The 23189-nt window shown below is 42.1% G+C and overlaps 1 protein-coding gene across 1 annotated transcript in view; it reads left to right on the plus strand.

Moving 5' to 3' along the window:
* The window catches only part of LOC143291395 (rho guanine nucleotide exchange factor 11-like), a 105134-nt gene extending 90659 nt beyond the window's left edge, over positions 1-14475 (plus strand). Inside the window, exons 36-38 of the mRNA XM_076601235.1 lie at positions 3027-3154; positions 5994-6216; positions 7796-14475. Coding sequence (XP_076457350.1) covers positions 3027-3154; positions 5994-6216; positions 7796-8556 — 1112 coding nt within the window. The 3' untranslated portion in view covers positions 8557-14475. The remainder of the gene's footprint in view (positions 1-3026; positions 3155-5993; positions 6217-7795) is intronic.
* The last annotated feature ends 8714 nt before the right edge of the window (positions 14476-23189 follow it).

Below are 23189 nucleotides of genomic sequence, written 5' to 3' on the forward strand. Positions count from 1 at the left end.
CCCCCCTCCAAGGCTGCAGCACTAAGAGCCAGTGCAGTGTTGCCTCCTAGTTTGAGTCATAGTCCTTCACAAAAGATGAATTTTATTGACATGTTGGCTAGCACCTTTACGATCATGTTGTTCAGGTCTTGTTTTGTGTGTGTTTGTGTGTGGGTTGTATAATTATATGGGGGGTGGTGGGGCTGAGAAGCAGAGGTCTAGTGGGACTGGCTTGAGTGACATTGATGGAGAGGGATCGAGACAAGATACAAGATGAATACAGGAATTCTTTATAGTATCTCTGAAAGAGACATTTCTGACGCGGAGAGACTGCAACAGAGAGTGATAGACATTGATTGACAGGAAGAGCAAGTGAGGACGTTTACATGGATGATGTAGTGTGCTGTTGTTTGGTCATTTCAAAGAGAAAGGGAAACAAATATTTTGACATCAGTTATGCAGGTAAGTGAAATGAAACCTAAGTTTAATTACACATACTTAACCGTGACCCAACTAGTTCAGACTCTGGCAGGGGTCTGACATTCCTGTCCTGTGCAAACTACTATCCGCCTATGCGGAGAAAATGAAAGTACTACGGCCGATAACCTCCTGGAAGTAGGTAACGTCCCCTTTGTCCCCCTGGCTAGCGCCCTCTTTTTCCGGCAGCCATCTCGACACCTGTTCCTGTGCACTTCATACGGCTAAGTTTTTCGCATTTTCTACCTAAGTTAACATGTATATGTCTTGACAAATGTTTGCATGAAAGCAGTGTCAGTATCCTACAGTGAAACTGTAACAGTTTTTTTTTTTTTTTTCATTGTTGTATCTAACAGTGCCGTGTTTCTCCAAGTGAAGTTTTGCCCCCTTTTCGCAAGTTTCTGTAATCGTTGATGGATAACTGTGTGCTTTTTTTTTCTAACAGTTGGTGTCAACATGTTTGGAACTGTCATTTGACTTGCAAGCAATTTTCTGTTGTCCTGTTACCTGCAAAGTTGATTTTAACAGTGCCACTATACAGAGTCTGATTTTCTGCAAGAAATAATGACCATTGGTTGTCTGCTTTGGAATTACGATGGTTGGTTGTCTGCTGAGGATAATGATGCTATAATGATAGTTTTGGTTGTCTGCTGAGGATAATGATGCTATAATGATAGTTTTGGTTGTCTGCTGAGGAATTAAGACCGTTGGTTGTCTGCTGAAGATAATGATGCTGTAACAATAGTAATTATGGTGATGATAATGATGATAAAGCACCCTTCCTCGTGTAGAGCTCACAGAACTATATGAATGCATGTGCGAGCACATACACATGGACACACATGCATGCACACACACACAGGCACGTACGCACAATTGCGCGCGCGTACACACACATGCGCGCGCGCAGACACACCACCCCCTCCCAGATAAGCATTGTGATGTGTGTGATGTGATGATGCAGTATACTCTCTGTAAGTATGGGAACATATGTAAAGGGTATGGCGAGGTGTGTGATGATGAGATATACTCTCATTTTAACTTAGACAATGGTCATTGTAAAGCGATCAGAGAAAAGATATTTGATTGGGCGCTATATTAAGAATCCCATTATTGTTAGTAGTAGTAGTAGCAGTAGTAGTAGTATCATTATTGTTGTTCATATTATTATCGTCTCTTTTTTTTTTCTATTAATATTGTTACTATTATTATCATTATTTTTGTTATTATTGTCAATGTAACCATTGTTATTATTTTTATTATTATTATTATTACCATTATGATATTATCATCATCATCATCATCATTCTATTATCATTGGCATTATTGTTATTGTCATTGTCATTATTTTGTTATTATTATTATTTTCATATTATTATTATTGTTATAATTATTATTATCATTATTGTCATTGATTTTGTTGTTATTATTATTACCATTATAATATTATGTTATTTTGAAATTTGTTATTATTGTTATTATCATTATTATCAGTATTGTTATTTTTATTGTTATTATTATTTATATTGTTGTTATTATTATCATTATTGTCATTATCATTGTAGCCGTGTACTGAACCGAGTGGTTCTAATAGGGGACGGTACAAAAGAACTAACTAAATGATGATTTACTGAATTAAAAGATGGACAAGAATTCCCACGCACAGGCCAGGAACATATAGAGGCCAGTCACATCATTATTATTGTTATTATTATCATGGTTATTATTGACTCACTTGTGTAAACAAAGTGAGTCTATGTTTTAACCCGGTGTTCGGTTGTCTGTCTGTGTGTGTCTGTGTGTCCGTGGTAAACTTTGACATTTTCTCTACAAATACTTTGTCAATTGACACCAAATTAGGCATAAAAATAGGAAAAATTCAGTTCTTTCCAGTCATCTTGTTTAAAACAATATTGCTCCTCTGGGATGGGCACAAAAAAATTTAAAAAATGAAGCCTAATTATATGCAAACTGCATTTACTGTTACATTTATATTTTTTTTGTATTCTCTAAACTTGGCACTTTGATCTCATATTCTGACCCAACAACAAGAGCAGTCATTATTATCATTTTTTGTTCAAACAGGAACTTCTTTTGCTAAGCATGGAAGTTTTATTTATTTTGCAAACATTTTGGTGCAGATAGTAAAAAAGGGAAATTACTCTGCAATTAATGCTAGGGGAGTTAATTTGCTTTAAACTGATCTTTCTCATCTTAAACATTACATTTTGAAATTATACTCAATACATAAAAAGCTTGGATTTTTTTTTTTTAAAGTGTATCACAAGTGAGTCTTGAAGGCCTTGCCTCTCTTGTTATTGTTATTATTATTTATATTGTTGTTATTATTATCATTATTGTCATTATCATTGTAGCCGTGTACTGAACCGAGTGGTTCTAATAGGGGACGGTACAAAAGAACTAATGAAATGTATGATTTACTGAATTAATGGATGGACAAGAATTCCTGTGCACAGGCCAGGAACATATAGAGGCCAGTCACATCATTATTATTGTTATTATTATCATGGTTATTATTATTATTATCATTATCATCACAATGAACACAGCACGGCTGAGGCAGACCCAGGCCCAGCTGGCGCAGGGAGCGGCGGCAGCGACAGTCAGTGTCCCCATGCCCCTCAGACAGCTTCAGGACATGGCTCTGGAGATGAACAAGATCCTCAACACTCTGCTGGTACGTGTGTGTGTGAGTGGAGGGTGCGAGGAGGGTGTGTGTATGTGTATGAGAGAGAGAGAGAGGGGGGGAGTGTCTGTATGTGTGTGTGTTGAGAAAGAGTGTGTGTTGCGTATGTGTGTGTGTGTGTGTGTGAGCTTAGACAGCTTCAGGACATGGCTTTGGAGATGAACAAGATCCTCAACACTCTGCTGGTACGTATGTGTGAGTGGAGGGTATGTGGGGGGAGGGTGTGTGTATGTGTATGAGAGAGAGAGAGAGAGAGGTGAGTGCCTGTATGTGTGTGTGTGTTGAGAAAGAGTGTGTGTTGCGTGTGTGTGTGTGTGTAAGCTTAGACAGCTTCAGGACATGGCTTTGGAGATGAACAAGATCCTCAACACTCTGCTGGTACGTGTGTGTGAGTGGAGGGTGGGGGGAGGGTGTGTGTGTGTATGAGAGAGAGAGAGAGGGAGTGCCTGTATGTGTGTTCCGGACGGAGGAATGCTCACACATTTCTACACAAAACGTATTCGGATTCAGACGAAGGAATGGAATAGCATTCTTCGAAAGTAAAATTCCATCACGCGCTGTACACGTGATTTTGTGATTAGCCAAGCAGAGTGCGCTATTCTGGGTCACTCCACAATCGAACAGTATGATTGGTCAGCCCGGCATGTGTGGCCTGTCTCGCACACACGCTGACAAAGTCACTGACCGGTCGTCTGCTCGCATACCAGCCTGTTAGCAAAGCGGGCTCTTCTCAGAATGTTGTGAAGCGAACAAGGCAGCGACGGCAATGTTTTAGGGTTGCCAAAGTACTTGAAATGCTACAAACTGAAGGGTCGGACATTGAAGAGGTGGATGATGACGAAGAAGAAAGCGAATTTAATGCAGAAAGCGAGCATGGGTATGGTGATTCGGGGTGAAAAATTGGCAGTATTTTCTACATATGGCAAAACTGTAAAAATAAGATGAGAAATTTGATTTTTTTTTTATATGTACTAGCTCAACCCGTAATAAACCAGTTCTGAAAGTTTCATTTTCTTACACAGTATTTTGTATTTTTTGTAATTTTTTTCCAAACCCTTACAAATGGGCCGTCTGTGGGGAAAAGCAAGGGAGAAAACTTGTCGTCCCGAGTGTGTTAATGTGTATGTATGTGGATGACTGAAACCTTACTGAATGACACAGGAAGCGAATGATGAGCGCTCAAATGGCAGCTGTCAGTCGGCTCTATTCACGTAGGCAGCCAGTATGTACACATGACTCCGTGTTTGTGAAGCGCTTAGAACTTGGCCTCTGACCGAGGTTAGATACTATGTAAGCATCCATATCATCATCAGTTTCAGTTTCAGTTTCTCAAGGAGGTGTCACTGCATACGGACAAATCCATATATGCTACACCACATCTGCTGGGCTGATGCCTGACCAGCACACGTGCTTAGTTAGGTCTTGAGTGCATGCATGTATATTTGTGTACCTATCAGAGTGGATTTCTTCGTCAGAATTTTGCCAGAGGACAACCCTTTTGTTGCCATGGGTTCTTTTTCAGTGCACCAAGTGCGTGCTGCACAACACAGGACCTCCAGATTTATTGTCTCATCGGAATGACTAGACGCTCAGCTAGATTTTCCAGTCAAACAAGGGAGAAAGGGCGAGGCCGGGGTTCGAACCCAGACCCTCACTGACCACTGTTATCAGCATCCTGACGGGTGCAATAGCCGAATGGTTAAAGCGCTGTACTTTCAGTCTGAGGGTCCTGGGTTCGAATCTCGGTGCACCTTGTGGGTAAAGGGTGGAGATTTTTCCGATCTCCTAGGTCAACATATGTGCAGACCTGCCAGTGCCTGAACCCCCTTCGTCTGTATATGCAAGCAGAAGATCAAATATGCACGTGAAAGATCCTGTAATCCATGTCAGCGTTCGGTGGGTTATGGAAACAAGAATATACCCAGCATGCACACCCCCGAAAACGGAGTATGGCTGCCTACATGGCGGGGTAAATAAATAAAAACGGTCATACACGTAAAATGTTACATGTCTGTCTGAGTGTGTATGCGTGTGCGTCTGAAATTTGATTGAACGACACAGAAAACGAATGATGAGCGCCCAGTGGCAGCCGTCAGTCGGCTCTACCCAGGTAGGCAGCCTGTGGTGCAAATGTCCCCGTGTATGTAAAGCGCTTAGAGCTTGGTCTCTGACCGAGGATAGGAGGCGCTATATAAGTATTCACATCAATCAATCAATCCAGTTCATCTTTGTGTGTGTGTGTGTGTGCGTATGTGTGTGTTTGTGTGTGTGTGTGTGCTGTGGAAGCTGCGATACGTAGACTAGAAATGAGTGTGTGGAGGAGGGGGGTAGAGGAGGTGCAGGGAAATGTGTGTGTGTGTGTGTGTTGGAGCTCATGTACGTTTATATGTATTTGACTGTGCTTTCATATCTGTGAAACTGCATGTTTGGTGCATATCTGTTATGCATGTGTGGGTGTATGTGTGAATGTGTGTCTTCATGTTTTACATTTATTTGCTTATTTATCATCATTGTTGTCTTATTTATTTATTTATTGTTATTATTATTTTATTATTATTATTACTACTACCTTTTTTATATTATAATTATTATTTATTTATTTATGTAAGCTTATCTATTATTTATTCACTTTTTTTTTTCTTTTTTTTTTTCTCTCAAGGCCTGACTAAGCGCGTTGGATTACGCTGCTGGTCAGGCATCTGCTTGGCAGATGTGGTGTAGCGTATATGGACTTGTCCGAACGCAGTGACACCTCCTTGAGCTACTGAAACTGAAACTGAAACTGAAACCCTAACCATTCTGCCACCTGTCCACGCACACCCACACACAGGGAGTGCTGGAGGCCAAGGAGGAGGAGCGCCACACGCTGCGCTCCCAGCTGGAGGCGGCCCAGAAGCAGATGGACCTGCTGAAGGAGGTGCAGCAGCAGATCCTGGCCCACCACCCCCCTTCCACCCCACACTCCCGCCCCCTCAGTTTCGTCTCCATCACCTCCTCCATCTCTGAGGTCGGCGAGGGCGAGGGCACCGATGATGGCGAGCAGGCCGAGAGGGGTGAGTGTGGTGGTTTTGTTTTGTATTGTGGGTGTTGTGGAGGGGGTAAGGGGATGTTTTATGTGAGGGTGTTGGGGGAAGGGGAGGTGGGGGTGGGGTGTGGGGGGCAGGTGTAGGGGTTGTCTGTGTATGTGGGGAGGGCGGTGTTTAATGTGAGGATTGTGTGTGCGTGTGTTTTGCGAGAGGTTTGTGTGTGTGTGCGTGCGGGTGTTTGGTGTGTGTGTCTGTACATTGTGTGTGTGGAGGGGGCAAAGGGGGCAGTTGTGTGTTGGGATGGTGTGTGTGGGTGGGGGAAGGGGGGTGTTTAATGTGAGGATGTGTGTTTTGAGAGAGTGTGTATGTGTGTGTGTTTGTGAGGGATTTGGTGTGTGTGTCTGTGTATATTGTGAAGGTGTGTGTGGGTGTGGAGGGGGCAGGGGGACAGGTGTTGGGGGCGTGGGGGGGGGTCTGTGTATGTGGGGATAGGGGTGTTTTTTGTGAGAATGTGTGTGTTTTGTGAGAGTGTGTGTGTTTGTGAAGGTGAGTGTGTGTCTGTGTATATTTGTGTGAGGGTGTGTGCAGTGTGTATATGTGTGTGTGAGGATATGTGTTGTGTGTGTGTGTAGTGTGACTATGTGTGTGTGGTGTGGATGTGTGTGTGTGTGTATATATAGGGTGAGTGAGTGTGTAGTACGAGTGTGTGGTTTTTTTGTTGTTGGTTTTTTTTGTGTGTGTAAGGGTGAATGTGTATGTATGTGTGTGTGAGGATGTGTGTGTAGTGTGAGGATGTGTGTGTGTGTAGTGTGTGTGTGTGTGTGTGAAGCGTGAGAGTTTGCATGTGAGTGTTTGTGTGTATTTTAGCAGGCTGAGACAGGTAAGAAGGGGATTGTTTCATGTACTTCGTGGGTGTCGTCATCAGTGGGTCGTTGCTGCAGACTTGTTCAGTGTGAAAGGCTGTGAGCGTAACAGGGAGGTGCACATGTCACTTGTTCAGTGGTGTTTTTTGGGGTTTTTTTTTGTTTTTTTAATAAAATTATTATTTATTTATTTATCTATGTACTCTTATAGTTGACTTCATCAAGTTTTTGCGCCTTATACATATTATTATTAGTAGTAGTTCTTTTTTTTTCTTTTTTTTTAAATGTATTTATCTATTATTTATTCACCTTTTTATTTTATTTTCTTCTCTTTTTTTTTTTCTCAAGGCCTGACTAAGCGAGTTGGGTTACGCTGCTGGTCAGGAATCTGTTTGGCAGATGTGGTGTAGCGTATATGGATTTGTCCAAACACAGTGACGCCTCCTTGAGCTACTGAAACTGAAACTGAAACAGTGTAGGTGTGTGTCTAGGCGTAACAGAAAAAGTGCGGCATGTTGCAGACTTGTTCAGTGTCAATGTCTGTCTGTAGGCGTAACAGAAAAAGTACAGCATGTTGCAGACTTGTCCAGTATGGTTGTCTGTGAGCGTAACAGGGAAGTTCGCATGTGGCCTGTTCAGTGTGGGTGTGTGTCTGGGCATAACAGAAAAATGCGGCATGTTGCAGATTTGTTCAGTGTGAATGTCTGCCCACGGACGTAACAGAAAAGTGCGACATGTTGCAGACACAGCCTCAGTGTTGAACGTGCCCCAGACGCAAGAGCTGGCCCAAGAGATGGTGATGGTGGCGGAGGAGGAGACCGCCATCGCCCATCTCCAGCCCCAGACAGCCATGGGAATCGACCCCTCAACCCCTCCCGCTCCTCCTCACCAGGTAGAGGAAGAGGAGAGCGACGACGATGACGACGGTGTCCCCATGAGTCCTGAAGGCCTTCCCCTGCCTGACGACAACCTTCCAGGCCTGACGCTGACTGGAGAAGGCGGTGTGGTGGGGGCCGACGAGCACGGGGGCGGGGCAGGGCTGACAGAGGTCGTCGCCAGGGGCGACGCGGAACCCATGACGACGGACCTGGACGAGGGTGGGGCAGAGGACGCGCACAACACCACCCCCACCCCCTCCCCCACATCCCTTGAGGCCCCGGACCCAGACAGGGACAGCGTTGACACCATCGAGGACGAAGACAGGGGAGACAACAACAACGAGGACGCCGCCACCACTACCACCACCATAACGCAAGACAGAGACGATGCCACCATGACGGTGGCCGAAGAGGTGGCTGACAACGCAGCGCCACCTGGTGAGCAAGGTCTGCAACCGTCCACCGACCAGACAGTATGCGACGACAGCGGCCCCAAAACGGAGGCAGGACCAGCAGAGGACAAAGAAGGAGGAGAAGAAGGAGGAGAAGGAGAAGAGTCTGAAAACGGGGAGAACAACAATCGGACTTGCCAAGATTCGGAACTGACTAACCCCATTACTATCTAGTCTGGCGGTGTGTGTGATGGGCATTTTTTGGTTTGTTTCTGTTTGCATCCACGCACGCAATGTTTGTGTGGGTGGGTTCATGATTGGACCACACACCTGATGTTTGTGTGGGTGAGTTCATAATTGGACCATGGACCCAATGTTTGTGTAGATGGGTTCATAATTGGACCACACACCCAATGCTTGTGTGGGTGGGTTCAAGTTCAGACCACACACCTGATGTTTGTGTGGGTGGGTTAAAGAATGGACCGCACCCTTAATGTTTGTGTAGGTGGGTTCAAGTGTGGAACAGTCACCCCTTTTTTTTTTCCTTTTTTTTATTTTTTTTTTTTTTTTTTTTTATTCATGTGTGGGGGTGGGTTCATGTTTGGACCAGCAGGGAAACTGGGAGAACATATCTTCAGGGGCCAGGTCTGCAGATGACCCCAAGACCTGAGCTTCCTTCCTGCCCCAACACATCAGCAGAGGGGAAGGGTGGGGGGGACCTGTAGCCAGCTGCAAGTGTATCATACAGCTTGCATCGTAACTGCGGGCGGTAGGTGGTGGGGAGGAGGGGGTGGAGGGGTGATATATGAGCGTGAGCATTGCTAGTGGACATCTACTGCTTTTTGATCTGTTGTCATGTGTGTCGTCCGTGTTAACCCCCACCCACAACACACAGCGCCTTAACAGTACTCATCGGCACCACGTCTTAAGGCGTCCAATGGCTTGGCTTGTTTCTCTCCACCTGTTTTTGAGTTGACTTGTACATAGACATGATGTATCTCCTCTGGTGGGGGAGAGTGGGGGTGGGGGGTGTAGGGGGAGGGCAGTTTACTCAGCAAGCTGCTTTCCAATTGGTCAAGGCTGGAGCACAAGAGAGAGAGAGGAGGGGGATGGGAATGTACACTATGCAGACTTGTAGACAGTATGGGGGTAGAGGTGGGGTGGTGGTGTGCGTAGCCCACTACTATGCACTCACTCTGATGTTGTGCTGAATGAGATGTAGACATGTACAGATGTACTATGCAGTCTTCTGAAGCGGAAGGCATGGGGAGTGGCCAATGAGGCAGGGGGAGTGGCCTATGTGGCAAGGGGGAGTGGCCTGTGAGGCAGGGGGCGTGGCCTTTATAAGGCCAAAGGGTGATCAATAAGGCAGGAGAAGTGATGTGTAAGGCAAGTGTGTGGCCCGCAAGGCAGGTGGTGTGGTCTGTAAGGCAAGGAAAATGGCCTTTACAGCAGGGAAGTGGCCAGTTAGGCAGGAGGAGTGGCCTAAAGGCGGGGGGGGGGGGGGGCGGAGGGGGTGTCCAATCAAGGTGTACTATGCAGTCGTTCTGACGAAGCACAAACTGTGTGGCATGTAGACACTGAAGGTGAAGAAGCATGTGCGGGGAGGTTGCAATGAGGGGAAATGTTTTGTGGGTTTTTTTCTGTCGCTAGCATGCACCGGAGAAGCTGGGACTGTGACAACTAGCGAAGAGCTGTGATTGACCATCTTGGGCTGTCTTGCTTACTGTTCTGTAGCAACCAGCTTGTGATTGAGGGAGCATTCTTACGTCTGAATAGTGTGTGTGTGTGTGTGTGATGTTGTATGAAGCAAAACGGTTTTTTTTGTTTTTTATTGTTGTTTTTTTTATTCTACGGTAGTGGTTGGATGAGAGAGCGCTTTTGATTTTGAATCGTGTGAGCGAATGATGTATTGAGCAAAACGTTCCTCGTTGTATAGTGGTTGAATGAGAAAGCACTCTTTGAGACTGAACTGTGTGTGAGTGAAGTTGGATTTGAGCGAAACGTTTTTGGTTGTACAGTGGAACGTTCTTAATTCTGAATGGTGGTGTGAGTGATATGTTCTAAAGTCTGAATGTTATGCAAGCGGTAATGAATAGAGCAAAAATTTGTGTCGTATAGCAATTGATAGGTCATTGAATGAGAGTGTTCTTAATCCTGAATGTTGTGCAAATAATGTCGAATAAAGCAACAGTGCTTATTGTTTTGTAACCGTTGAATGAGAAAGCATTATTAGTTCTGAATGTTGTGTGAGAGATACTGTATAGAGCAAAATTTGTTGTGTAGCAAATACGAGAGCATTCTGAATTATGATTGTTGTGCAAATGATATTGAGCAGAGCAAAATATTTGTTGTATAGCTGTTAGTTTGTGATTGAATGAGAGTCTATTCTTCTTTCAGTTTGTGATTGAATGAGAGTATAGTATTCTTAATTCTGAATGCTGGGGTAGATATACCGATTAGTGTACTTTACAGGTGATACTCTGAGTATTGATTGAGTGACAGACTGAATTTTAAGGAGTTTTAAGAAGTGACCGACTGAATTTTAAGGAGTTCCTTTAATTGATGGACTCAATTTTAAAGAATTTCAATAAATGACTTACTGAATATTAAGGAGTTTAAATTTATTGAAAGCCTGAATTTTAAGGAGTTCCTTTTAGTGATAGACTGAATTTCAAGGAGTTTGTCAGTGACAGAGTGATTTTTAAAGCATTTCAGTAAGTGAATTTTATTCATTTTCAGTGACAGACTGAATGTTATGGAGTTTCAGTAAGTGATGGACTTAATTCTTAGGAGTTCTAGTTAGTGACAGACTGAATTTCAAGGAGTTCCAGTTAGTGACAGACTGAATTTCAAGGAGTTTCAATAAGTGACAGACTGAATTTTCAGGAGTTTGAATTGGTGACATACTGAATGTTAAAGAATTTCAATAGTTGACAAGACTGAAGTTTTAGGAACTTCAAGAAGTGACTAACGTTCAGGAGCTTGGTGAGTGAGGGACTGAGCAATGAGATTGCATGAATGAGTGAATGTTGGACACTGAACGAACCACTGTCTGAATGTTTGGCAGGTACTGATTTTTTTTTTAAAGGGAGAGAGAGAGAGAGAGAATGCTCAACACTGAAAAATGTGCAACTGGAAAATCAGACAGACGGACAGACAGACAAAGAATGAATGGATTAAAATAACAGTTTCAGTTTCAAGGAGGTGTCGAAGCATAAAATACAGTGCCAGAAGAACGAGCCAGATCCAGCAGAAGACACATGCCTGGTAGAAAAATGAATGAACTAATCTTTCTCTTCCATGCCTGAATGACAGGGACTTTGAGAGAATGAATGACATTTTGAACAAGAAAGGAAAACATGTCTTTATATTATCCTGGACAAAAGGATGCTTTTTCAGCTCTTCTCCTGGAGAGAGAGAGAGAGAGAGATTAAAGAGCTTACATGTACATATTTATATGTTTGAACTCGAAATGAAATGGGACAAGCTGTGTGGTCCAGAAAATTCTAGCAAAGCGGGATGTCCATTGCTGTGTCTGTGTGTGTCCCAAACACTTAACCCTTTTAGTGCTGAGAGGATGTGCAATCTTCCGTGCCTGGAGGGATGTTAGATGTAGTTTTTTTGGATGATATGAAAACTGAAGGGATGACAGTTCGTGTTGAACAATCACTCACTGTTTTACCTGTCAGTGGTTACATTGACTGTTCTAAATATTGTCAGCATCAAAGGCACGGTGTGCATCTCAGCACTACTTAACTACTTAGCTCTTAGCTACTATCATAAACAGAACTTTAAAAAAAAAGAAAAAAAAGGGGCTCCAAAATCATTTAACTGCAACCAGTTTTCATCGGTTATGTTGCCTGGAAGTTGTTGTTGTTTTTTTTTAAAAACCATCCTTTTCCTAATTGTTTACCATAGTTGGAAAGGTTGAAAAATCGGTTTGGTGTGATTCAGTGCTCAAGCACTGTTGGGGGTAGAATGGTTAAATCTTTTGCCACCACAACTGACTTTGGTCGACTAAACAGTTCACCACTTTTGCCAGCTGAAGGACATTTCACTTACAATAGACAACTTCAGTTGATATAGTCAAATAGACATTTTACTGCTATAGACGACTTTAGTTGACGAGACATTTCACGGCCATAGATGACTCATCAAGAGGTCATGTTAAAAGGACCATTTTCACATTGTAACAAACCATCGCACATGTGGCCTACTTTCCAGTGAAATAGTAAATCGACTAATGTTCCCTCTCTTGAACAAGTTTGAAGTGAACATGTCCCCGGTGTTGCTTTGACATGAACCAAATCGCGTGACTGAGAGCATCAAGTCTAGAATATTTGGCGCTGCAGAGTGGTTTTTTTTACACAGAAACTTGGTGGCGTTAAAGATATTGACAGCGCCCTGACTACACCTCTCCACTTTTGCCAGTGATTCTTGCCAGTCGTGTGGCGCCATATAAATGACCCTTCGATCAGTTAAGCCTGGCAAGCTTTCTGGCCCAGCTGAGAAAGCAGTACACAGAAGGTTTGCATGTTGCAGAAAAAAACACAAGGCAACTGGCAAGAAAGGAAAGCATGCAGTGCAAGCTTGGCCTGTGTTCTCCCAGAAAGAAATGAAAATATTGTTTTCGTTTCGTTTCTAAAGCCGAAAACAATGATAGAAGATGGAAATAATTATGTGGATAAAGTGTATGGCAGACCCCATTATCAGCTGAACCCACACGTCATGTTTTTTCTTCGCTTGCCAGGCAGAGGGTTGGAGCTTAGTGCCTCGAGAGGAGAGTCTGTTGGAACACCTGTGCTAAAGTGGTCACAGGTGCTGAGTGAACTGTGCAATTGCTATCTGTGGTAGTGCTCTGGCGCCTGTGAGTTCATTGTTATTGGTCATCGCTAGGCCACGTTGAAACAAAGCCCAGCAAGGTAATAACAGTTACAGACTGGGAATCATGCGTAAGTCATTTTGCACTTACTTTGCTGAGGATAAAGCATTCACACTGGCCACCAGTCAGCTCCAGCCAGCTTTTTGCTTTGTATCAAGTTCACAAAACAGAGGGATGGCTGGTCCAAGGGAGGGAACTCTTTAATGACGCCAGCATTGTGAATCCCTTGGATTCTGGGTAGACACTGAAAAAAAAAATCATTGCTGTGCTGAAATGGTCAGTTATTCATAACAAAGAAGATAAAAAAATAAAAATTTTAAATATATATATATATTTACTGCCTTGTTAAATATTCTGTACATTGCTATAGCAGATTTTGAAAAGTATCAGGTCTCTTTTCTTGAGTATTCCATGCATTTCTGTGGATTCCTCATCATCTGGGTCATAAAATGATGGTATTCTCAGTGTGTGCTTGCTATACCGATTGATGGGGTGAAGACAGTATTAACGAGAATTCTGTTTCATTGTTTCTGTTTCATGTTCTAAAATCCACCGTAATAATATTCATTTATTCCAATATGAGAGCACAGTATTGTTTCTAGCTGGCAGCAACAAGTTGGCTGTGTCTGACGTGAACAGTTACTGTGTCAGGCTGATAACATCTGGCTGGGCTCAGTGTGAACATAGTTTTGCCCTTTTTTTTTTTCTTTTTTTTTTTTAACACCTGTTCATAGGCTGTGAATCCCACATTCACTATGCGAGGGCTTTTAAGTGTTTGGTCATTTTTCACCTTGTTATTTTAGCCAACCATACTCTTATTTGGGTGGTGGTATTGTTGGTGATTTTTTGACACCACAAATGCCCGGAATCAGGTGGTCACTGTTGATTACTTTTTTGTGAGCAAAGTTTACGTCTCTGCCTACCCTGACCAGCAACAGGTCTCTCGGTATCACACTAGAGACTGTCTGCTGCTAACTAGGGGTGGGGGAGGAAAAAGAATAAGTGATACCCTAGAGAATAGTGTCGTATTTTCTGGGAAAAAAGTACCCCACACAAAACGCTATACCTTACATAGTATATCAAACCTTTAACTATGAGTGATACTTTACACATAGTACGCTGTACCTTATAGAAACGAATGTACCTTCCAGAATAAGCTGTACTCTGAAGAATACACCAAATCTCAAAGAATAAGGGATTCCTTTCTAAATGTTATGCCATACATCAAATGCCAAACCTCTAAAGTAAGCTATACTTAATGGATTATGCCATATCCTATTTAAAAGAATGTATTTTACAGAATGAAAAACTCAGAGTACTGTATACAGAAAAAATTATTGTTCATGTAAATTGATAATGGATTCAGTTGTTGGTTGGATAGGCTGTGAATTGCATTAAAGGACAGTAAGAAAAATGAAATAGAAGAGTCAGCTTTTCCAGAGCACTTGAAAACAACAACGAACAGTGGTAATAATTTTCCGTGATACTGACAATCATTGCTGCAGATTTCTAGCAGTTTGGGGTTGTTGTTTTTGTTTTTTTTTCTTTTCTTTTCTTTTCTTGTACTTTATTTTCAGTATCATAAAAAATAAATGAAAATTGAATAAATAAGAAGGAACACACAGCAACAAAAAGCGTGGATTTAAACCTGCATCTTGTTTCAGCCCAGAAGATGGTCATCTGTGTGGTGGTTGAGTAAGAGAGAGAGCGAGTGAATGGTGGAGTATGGTTATATGGCATGACCAGAATTATTCCTGTATTTGTATCATGTACCATGGGCCAAATAAAGTTGTCTTTTTTTTTTCTTTTAAACCTTGCCTTCTGAGTTCTTCTTTGGTTGGACATGCTTACTAAAAAGGGTTCATGCAGATTTTTAAAGTTTAACCCATTGAGCCTGCGCCCGAGCATTGCTCTGGTGTCAAAATTTTGTCTTATTAATTATAAGCAGTTTTCATGTTCAAACATTTGTATAGACCACAAAAAAGGGAGCTAACTTCTGAAGTATTTCTGGATGTTTTTTTGTTTGTTTTTTTCCAGCATTAGTGTTGGAGGAAAGCTTGCCGTGGTTGTAATCTCTCCAGGACTGAATGGGTTAAGAACTTGAAAAAATGATTTGCCTTTTTTTTTATATATATACCTTCTCTTTTTTTAATGACCTAGTTTAAATATATATACATTATTTCTGTCAGTGATAAAGCAAAGTGGTCAGCCAAATGTTCCAACTGAGTTTAAAAGTTAAACAAAAATACAAAAATATTGATAAAAAATAAAACAAAATAAATCCCGAAAGGATTTTTTCCTGATGAAATTCATGGTTCTCATCTGTGATATGACAATTCATTCAAGTAGGGGAAGCTGGGAATCTAAATATCGTCCTTTCCATATCGGTTCCTAAAGCAATATGAACTAAGTCCTTTCCATATCGGTTCCCAAAGCAATATGAACTAAGTCCTTTCCATATCGGTTCCCAAAGCAATATGAACTAAGTCCTTTCCATATTGGTTCCCAAAGCAATATGAACTAAGTCCTTTCCATATTGGTTCCCAAAGCAATATGAAATGAATCCTTTCCATATCGGTTCCCAAAGCAATATGAACCAAGTCCTTTCCATATCGGTTCCCAAAGCAATTTGAACTAAGTCCTTTCCATATTGGTTCCCAAAGCAATATGAACTAAGTTCTTTGATGTATCTGAAGTTTCAGATTTTGTTATTAATAACCTGTATGGATCCTCTGTGTGTGTGTATGTGTATGCGAGTTGTTGTTTGCGATACTTCTTCCATTGCAGTTTGTAACTCCCATCCCATGTTCAATTTTTTTTTTTTTTTTGATGTGGACAGTCATACTTTATTTTCAGAAATGGTCACATGCTGTGTATGTTTGTTTATGGGGTCTTGAACGTGCTTGTAAACTCAGTCTTCATTTTCTTGATTTCTCAACAAATTAGATATCCAGTCAGTCAAATTTATCAATCGATCTTCCTGTCTTTCACCACAAATGAACAAAAACCAATTCCCATTGCACTTGAATAATTATTTTGTGTTTACCGGGGGGAAAAAAGAGAGAAAAAAAAAAGACTTTGAATATTTCCATAACACCCCCACTCAAGAGAGACAATGATAAAAATTGATTTCATCAGTGATAATCATGAATTACTTCTGTATTGAGCAGTGTTGATATATGATGATACGGATACTTATATAGCACCTGTTCTTGGTCAGAGACCAAGCTCTAAGTGCTTTACAAACACAGGGTTATTTGCACAACAGGCTGCCAACCTGGGAAGAGCGGTCTGACAGCTGCCATTGGACACTGATCATTCGTTTCCTGTGTCATTCAATCAGATTTTAGGCACAAACACATACACACTCAGAACGATGACATTGATTACACGATCTTTAACGTGCATATTTGATCTTCTGGGTGTGCATACACACGAAGGGGGTTCAGGCACTAGCAGGTCTACACATTAATGTTGACCTCGGAGATCAAAAAAATCTCCACCCTTTACCCACCATGCAGGCGTCGTTACAGAGATTCGAACCCGGGACCCTCAGATTGAACGTCCAACGTGTTCACTTCTGTAGTTATCAGCGTTCGTTTCTTTAACCCCTTAACTGCTGAACCCAGGTGAAACGCGATCCGTGTGGCATGTTTCTGAAGTGCAGTTAACTCCTTTTAGCCCCCATATCAGTGGGTGTTGGTTTTGTTGAACCAGTTCAGCTTAGTTCCCAGTTAGTGAGTTACTCAAGGAGGCGTCACTGCGTTCGGACAAATCCATATGTTATTATAAGTTACACCACATCTGCTAAGCTGATGCCTGACCAGCAGCATAGTAACCCAAACGCGCTTAGTTAATCCTTGAGGGGGTTGGGGGGGAGATAATAAATAAATGAATAAATAGATAAACACGAGGGCCCTCAGTTCAATTAGTGATGCAACAGGGAAGAACTATTGACGTCACAATGTCATCATTACGTCATTATACACAGCAATGTCGTCATAGGTAAAAGGTCAAATTTCATTCTGCCACATTATTGAACCGTCTGTGTTCAGGAAGGCAAAATGTCAGGTAAGGGTGATGGTCCCCCTGGGTCTGAAATGGAGCAGAGTCTGCAGGATTTTCGAGCTATGATGCTGTACGACTCTCGCAAGGGAAAGAATTACCAGCAATGCTTCCAAAGTTTGTTGGATTGTTTTGGGAAGCAAGCACCATCACAGACCACAGTCTTTAGGTCATGTGGTACATGCAGTTTAGACGCGGAGGACCTACCGTGAAAGATAGTAACCGTTGTGCCCAACCTTTAACTGGGATAACCGACAAAAAAAAAAAATGGCCCAGGTGAGGTCTATGGTCAGAGATGACCCTCGTGTCACCACCGATGAAATGAAGGTGAAGATGAAGGTTTCATCAGGGAGCATGCATTAGCACTATCCTTCACAGACACCTCTGTGTAAGGAAGTGTTTTGCCCGTTGGGTACCTCGCCATTTATCAGTATCAGTAGCTCAAGGAGGCGTCACTGCGTTCGGACAAAACCATATACGCTACACCACATCTGCCAAGCAGATGTCTGACCAGCAGCGTAACCCAACGCGCTTAGTCAGGCCTTGAGAGAAAAAAAAGGGGGGGGGGAAAATAAATAATAGATAAGCTTACATAAATAAATAAATAAATTATTATTATAATATAGAAAAAGGTAGTAGTAGTAATAATAATATTTAAAAAAATTAATAAATAAATAAATAAAAATAAAAAATAAGACAGCAATGATGATAAATAAGCAAATAAATGTAAAACATGAAGACAGACATTCACACATACCCCCCACACATGCATAACAGATATGCACCAAACATGCAGTTTCACAGATATGAAAGCCATTTGTCAGAAGAGCAGAAACAGGGCAGGGAACCTCGCCATTTGACAGAAGAACAGAAACAGGGCAGGGTTGAATGGTGTACGTACATGTTGCGAAACTTTGATGGCGGACGATCAGATCGTGTTTGGGACATCGTAACAGGGTGTACCAGTGCGATCCAGAAAGAATGCAACAATCAGCTGTTTGGTCTTTCCAGATGAAAGTGCACATGCAAAACTCCGTCGTTCTAAGAGTCATTCCAAACAAATAGTTGCATGTTTCTTTGCAAAATCAGGCCATGTTGCGACTGTTCCACTCCATGAAAGAAGGACAGTAAACACTTGAGTGGTATGTCTGCCTCTCAAAGGTGTTTGAAGCATGGTGTAGACGGGGGCAATAGCCGAGTGGTTAGAGCGTTGGACTGTCAATCTGAGGGTCCCGGGTTCGAATCACGGTGACGGCGTCTGGTGGGTGAAGGGTGGAGATTTTTACGATCTCCCAGGTCAACATATGTGCAGACCTGCTAGTGCCCGAACCCCCTTCGTGTGTATATGCAAGCAGAAGATCAAATACGCACGTTAAAGATCCTGTAATCCATGTCAGCGTTCGGTGGGTTATGGAAACAAGAACATAACCAGCATGCACACCCCCGAAAACGGAGCATGGCTGCCTACATGGCGGGGTAAAAACGGTCATACACGTAAAAGCCCACTCGTGTGCATACGAGTGAACGTGGGAGTTGCAGCCCACGAACGAAATGGACTGGTGGTTTAAGATGTCTAGGAAAATACGTGTGCGAGCGCATATATGTATGTATGTTATGTATGGATGGATGTATCAGTACCTTTCCATGTATGTATGTATGTGTTGTTGGTTTTTTAATGGATGTATCAGTACCTTTCAATGAATGAATGTATGTGGGGTGTTTTTTTCTTTCATTTTTTCTTTTTTCTTCTTTTTATTTCATTTATTTCTATGTATGAATGTATATGTTGTTGTTGTTGTTTTTCCTTTTTTCATTTATCTATTTTATTTATTTGTCAGAGAGAGAGAGAGAGAGAGATTCAACGGATTACGCGATTGAGTGAACAAATGCATTCATGAATGAACGGACGAATGACCAAATATATACATGAATGAATGAATAAATGGGTGAACGAATAAATGAATGAATTAACAAAATGAATGAATTAATCAACAAACGATCGATCAATGAATCAATATTTTCATGTGGTGATTATTTTAGATGCATGATTACAACGGAACGCTCAGCAAGAAATTTTATCGACGGAAAGTTTGGATAAAGAATTTGTTGTGTTTTTGTTTGTGATTGTTTTGTTTTTTTGTTTGTTTTGTTTTTTGGGGTTTTTTGCTGTTGTTTTTCATGAACTTCTGGTTGTTTCAGACATGCACCCCCTCCAGAGCTGCCTTCGTCACGGGTATCTACCCGTTCAGAATGGGCTTGCAACACTCTGTCTTCTATGCAAAAGCCAACGAGTCCCTGCCACTGGATAGGAGGCCAGAGTCCTAGTCTTTCTTCGTCCTTTTTGACTTCAAGTTCTTTAGTGTTGATGCGTGGATGCTTTCTTTGTGTGTGTGTGTGTGTGTGTGTGTGTGTGTGTGTGGTTGTGTGTGTGTGTGTGTGTGTGTGTGTGGTTGTATGTGTGTGTGTGTGTGTGTGTGTGTGGTGGGGGGGGGGGTGCTTTGTTTTGTTTTTGTTTGACTCTTTGTCGCTTCCTTTTTATGGTTGAATGTTGTTGTTTTGTGTCTGTTTGATTGTAGGTTTCATTCTCTCTTTCTTTCTTTCTTTCTTTCTGTTTAATCTTCTTTTCTGAAACTATTTTTTATTGGAACCATCAGAATTAACCAGAAGGAAAATATTGGTACTTAATTTACTATTTCATGTGTCTGAGTTCATGTATATAATGGTTTTGAATGAAATTATTTGAAACTATTTAAGCAGCGACCCATGGAGAATTGTGATTGTACAGAAGCAAAGTACATATTTTTTTATCACCGTTCTGATCTCTGGGTTTTTTTTCTGTACAGTGTAATGTCCATCGATATGCTTTTGTGCTGTGAGTAACGGAACACTACAATCAATTTCTTTATTTCTTCGGCTGTATTACTATCAACAGCTAGCTGATGGAAGTATATCCACACACACACACACACACACACACACAGAGAGTACACAAAACTTATAATTAAAATGTAAAACCATAACACGTCAACAGCAACACCAATAACAAAATCAAAAAGGAGTCAAGTGTACTTAATTATCCCACATGAGAAATTGCATCATCGCCCCCTTAGAATAGTAATCGAAAGAAACAACCATCGCGTTTATCATTTTAAAAAAAAAAAAGGAAAAAAAAAACGAAAAAAAAACCAAATGTTGAATAGAACATAACATGCTGACTTCAGCAATTCCACTGGCGTGGGAAGAAAGCTGTAGTTTTTTTGTTTGTTTTTGTTTGTTTGTTTGTTTGTTTTTCTGTGCAGTTTTTTCACCGAATATATCGCTACTGCCTTAGTTTAACTCACTCAGTACACCCAGTCCTCTCTTCTCCTCTACACAGACCCCTCGGATGTCCAGTGGGTGTCTCAATGACCCAACATTTAGCTTCCGTCGTCAGAATTGTGGTATTCTTTGTCAACATTCACGTCTTCAGTATAAGAGCCTTCCGCTTGCAATATTTTGATGATGGTAATTGGGGTGAAACGCTGTTAACGTCGTCTCTTTCGCCGTTCGTATGGAGAGAGTTAAATCAGTACCGCCAGTGTACACAACCAGAGTATTCAAAGTCACAACCCGGTACACCAGATGTCTTTTATGCACGTTGGTGGCTTCATATATAAAACATGTCAAACCATGCCTGTCTAATGTGACAGACACGGCAAGCATCGCAGGTGTGTCAGGTATAGAGGTCACACACCAATGCACGTTGGTGGCTTCATATATAAAACATGTCAAACCATGCCTGTCTAATGTGACAGAGACGGCAATCATCACAGGTGTGCCAGGTATAGAGGTCACACACCAATGCACGTTGGTGGCTTCATATATAAAACATGTCAAACCATGCCTGTCTAATGTGACAGACACGCCGGCAAGCATCACAGGTGTGTCAGGTATAGAGGTCACACACCAATGCACGTTGGTGGCTTCATATATGAAACATGTCAAACCATGCCTGTCTAATGTGACAGACACGGCAAGCATCACAGGTGTGTCAGGTATAGAGGTCACAGCATCAGGTGCAAAATATGTAAATGAAGTGAAAACTGCGTACGTCTCTCAGAAAAGTGTGAATCGGTCATTGCTGGGTGCAAAACGCGGTTCACTGATGCAAGCACACACACGTACACGCACATACACAGGCATTAAACACAGACATAGACGCACAGATGTACAGACACACAGACAGACACACACACATACACACACACATGATACATATGTGTGTGTGTTTGTGTGTGTACGTGTATGCATATACAAATACATATGTATGTATATATATATATATATATATATATATATGTGTGTGTGTGTGTGTGTGTGTGTGTAGATATAGACACAGTGTACTGTACTGTACTGTACTGTACTGAACTGTATTGTGCTGTACTTTTCTGTTCTGTACTGTTCTTCATTGCATTGTATCGTAAAACATTGTGTTGCATTGCACTGTATTGCACTGTATTGCACTGTCAGGGTCTTTGCCCAAGACCTGCAGGAGCGGGGCTACAGCACGCACTTCGTGGGCAAGTGGCACCTGGGCCACTGTCGCCCCGAGATGACGCCCACTTACCGAGGGTTCAACACCTTCTACGGCATGTACACGGGCAAGGCTGACCACTACACCCACGTCTCTGGCAAAGGCTACGATCTTCAGGACAACGTAGGTCAAGGGCCTACGCGAAACTTTACCGCGGATTTGTCCGTGAACGGATCCTACTCCACTGAAATCTTCACCGACCGGGCGGTGGACATCATAGAGAAACACGACGAGTCCAAACCTCTCTTCCTCTTACATCATTAATTAACAGTTTGACGCAGGAAAACAAAAACAAAACACACACACACACACACACACACACACACACACACACACACACACACACAGACCGAGAGAGAGAGAGAGAGAGCAGCCAATGGAGTAATGACAATGAGCGCTATCGTCTGGAGTCCCGAGGCACTCTGACAGAATATTGTGAATGCTCTTGTCCCTTCTCACACTGTCCCCAAACCATGTTGATGATGGATCGAGAAACATAGATAGATATATAAATATAAAATAATGAAATAAATGAATGAATAAATAAATGAATGAATGAGTGAATCACAAAATTTGGCATTGGACAGAGTGGAGAGTGCCCTTGACGTGAGGGACCAATGACAACCAACCACATCCTTCAAGACTGTAGGACGCATGCAGCATCCAGGAGGAAGTACTGGCCAACGCCGACAGCAGTGGAAGCCAAACTGTACGGCACCCTGGAGGAGCTGCGACGGACGGCAGCCTTCATCGAGGACACTGGGCTGCTCATCTAATGGGAGGCGAACGTGGAAGAAGAAGAAGTGAATTAATTAATGAATAAATAAATAAATAAATAGAAAAATAAATAAATGAATGAATAAATTTGTATTTGTATTTCTTTTTATCACAACAGATTTCTCTGTGTGAAATTCGGGCTGCTCTCCCCAGGGAGAGCGCGTCGCTACACTACAGAGCCACCCTTTTTTTCTCTTTTTTTTTTGAATTTTTTCCTGCGTGCAGTTTTATTTGTTTTTCCTATCAAAGTGGATTTTTCTACAGAATTTTGCCAGGAACAACCCTTTTGTTGCCGTGGGTTCTTTTACGTGCGCTTAGTGCATGCTGCACACGGGACCTCGGTTTATCGTCTCATCCTAATGACTATCGTCCAGATCACAACTCAAGGTCCAGTGGAGGGGGAGAAAACATCGGCGGCTGAGCCGTGATTCGAACCAGCGCGCTCAGATTCTCTCGCTTCCTAGGTGGACGCGTTACCTCTAGGCCATCACTCCAAATAGATAAATGAAATGAAACAAAAAAGAAAAGAAAGGAAACTGAGAAAAAGAGCAAATAAGTATTTTCGGA

This window comes from Babylonia areolata, chromosome 17, assembly GCF_041734735.1.
Source record: "Babylonia areolata isolate BAREFJ2019XMU chromosome 17, ASM4173473v1, whole genome shotgun sequence".
Classification (NCBI taxonomy): domain Eukaryota; kingdom Metazoa; phylum Mollusca; class Gastropoda; order Neogastropoda; family Buccinidae; genus Babylonia; species Babylonia areolata.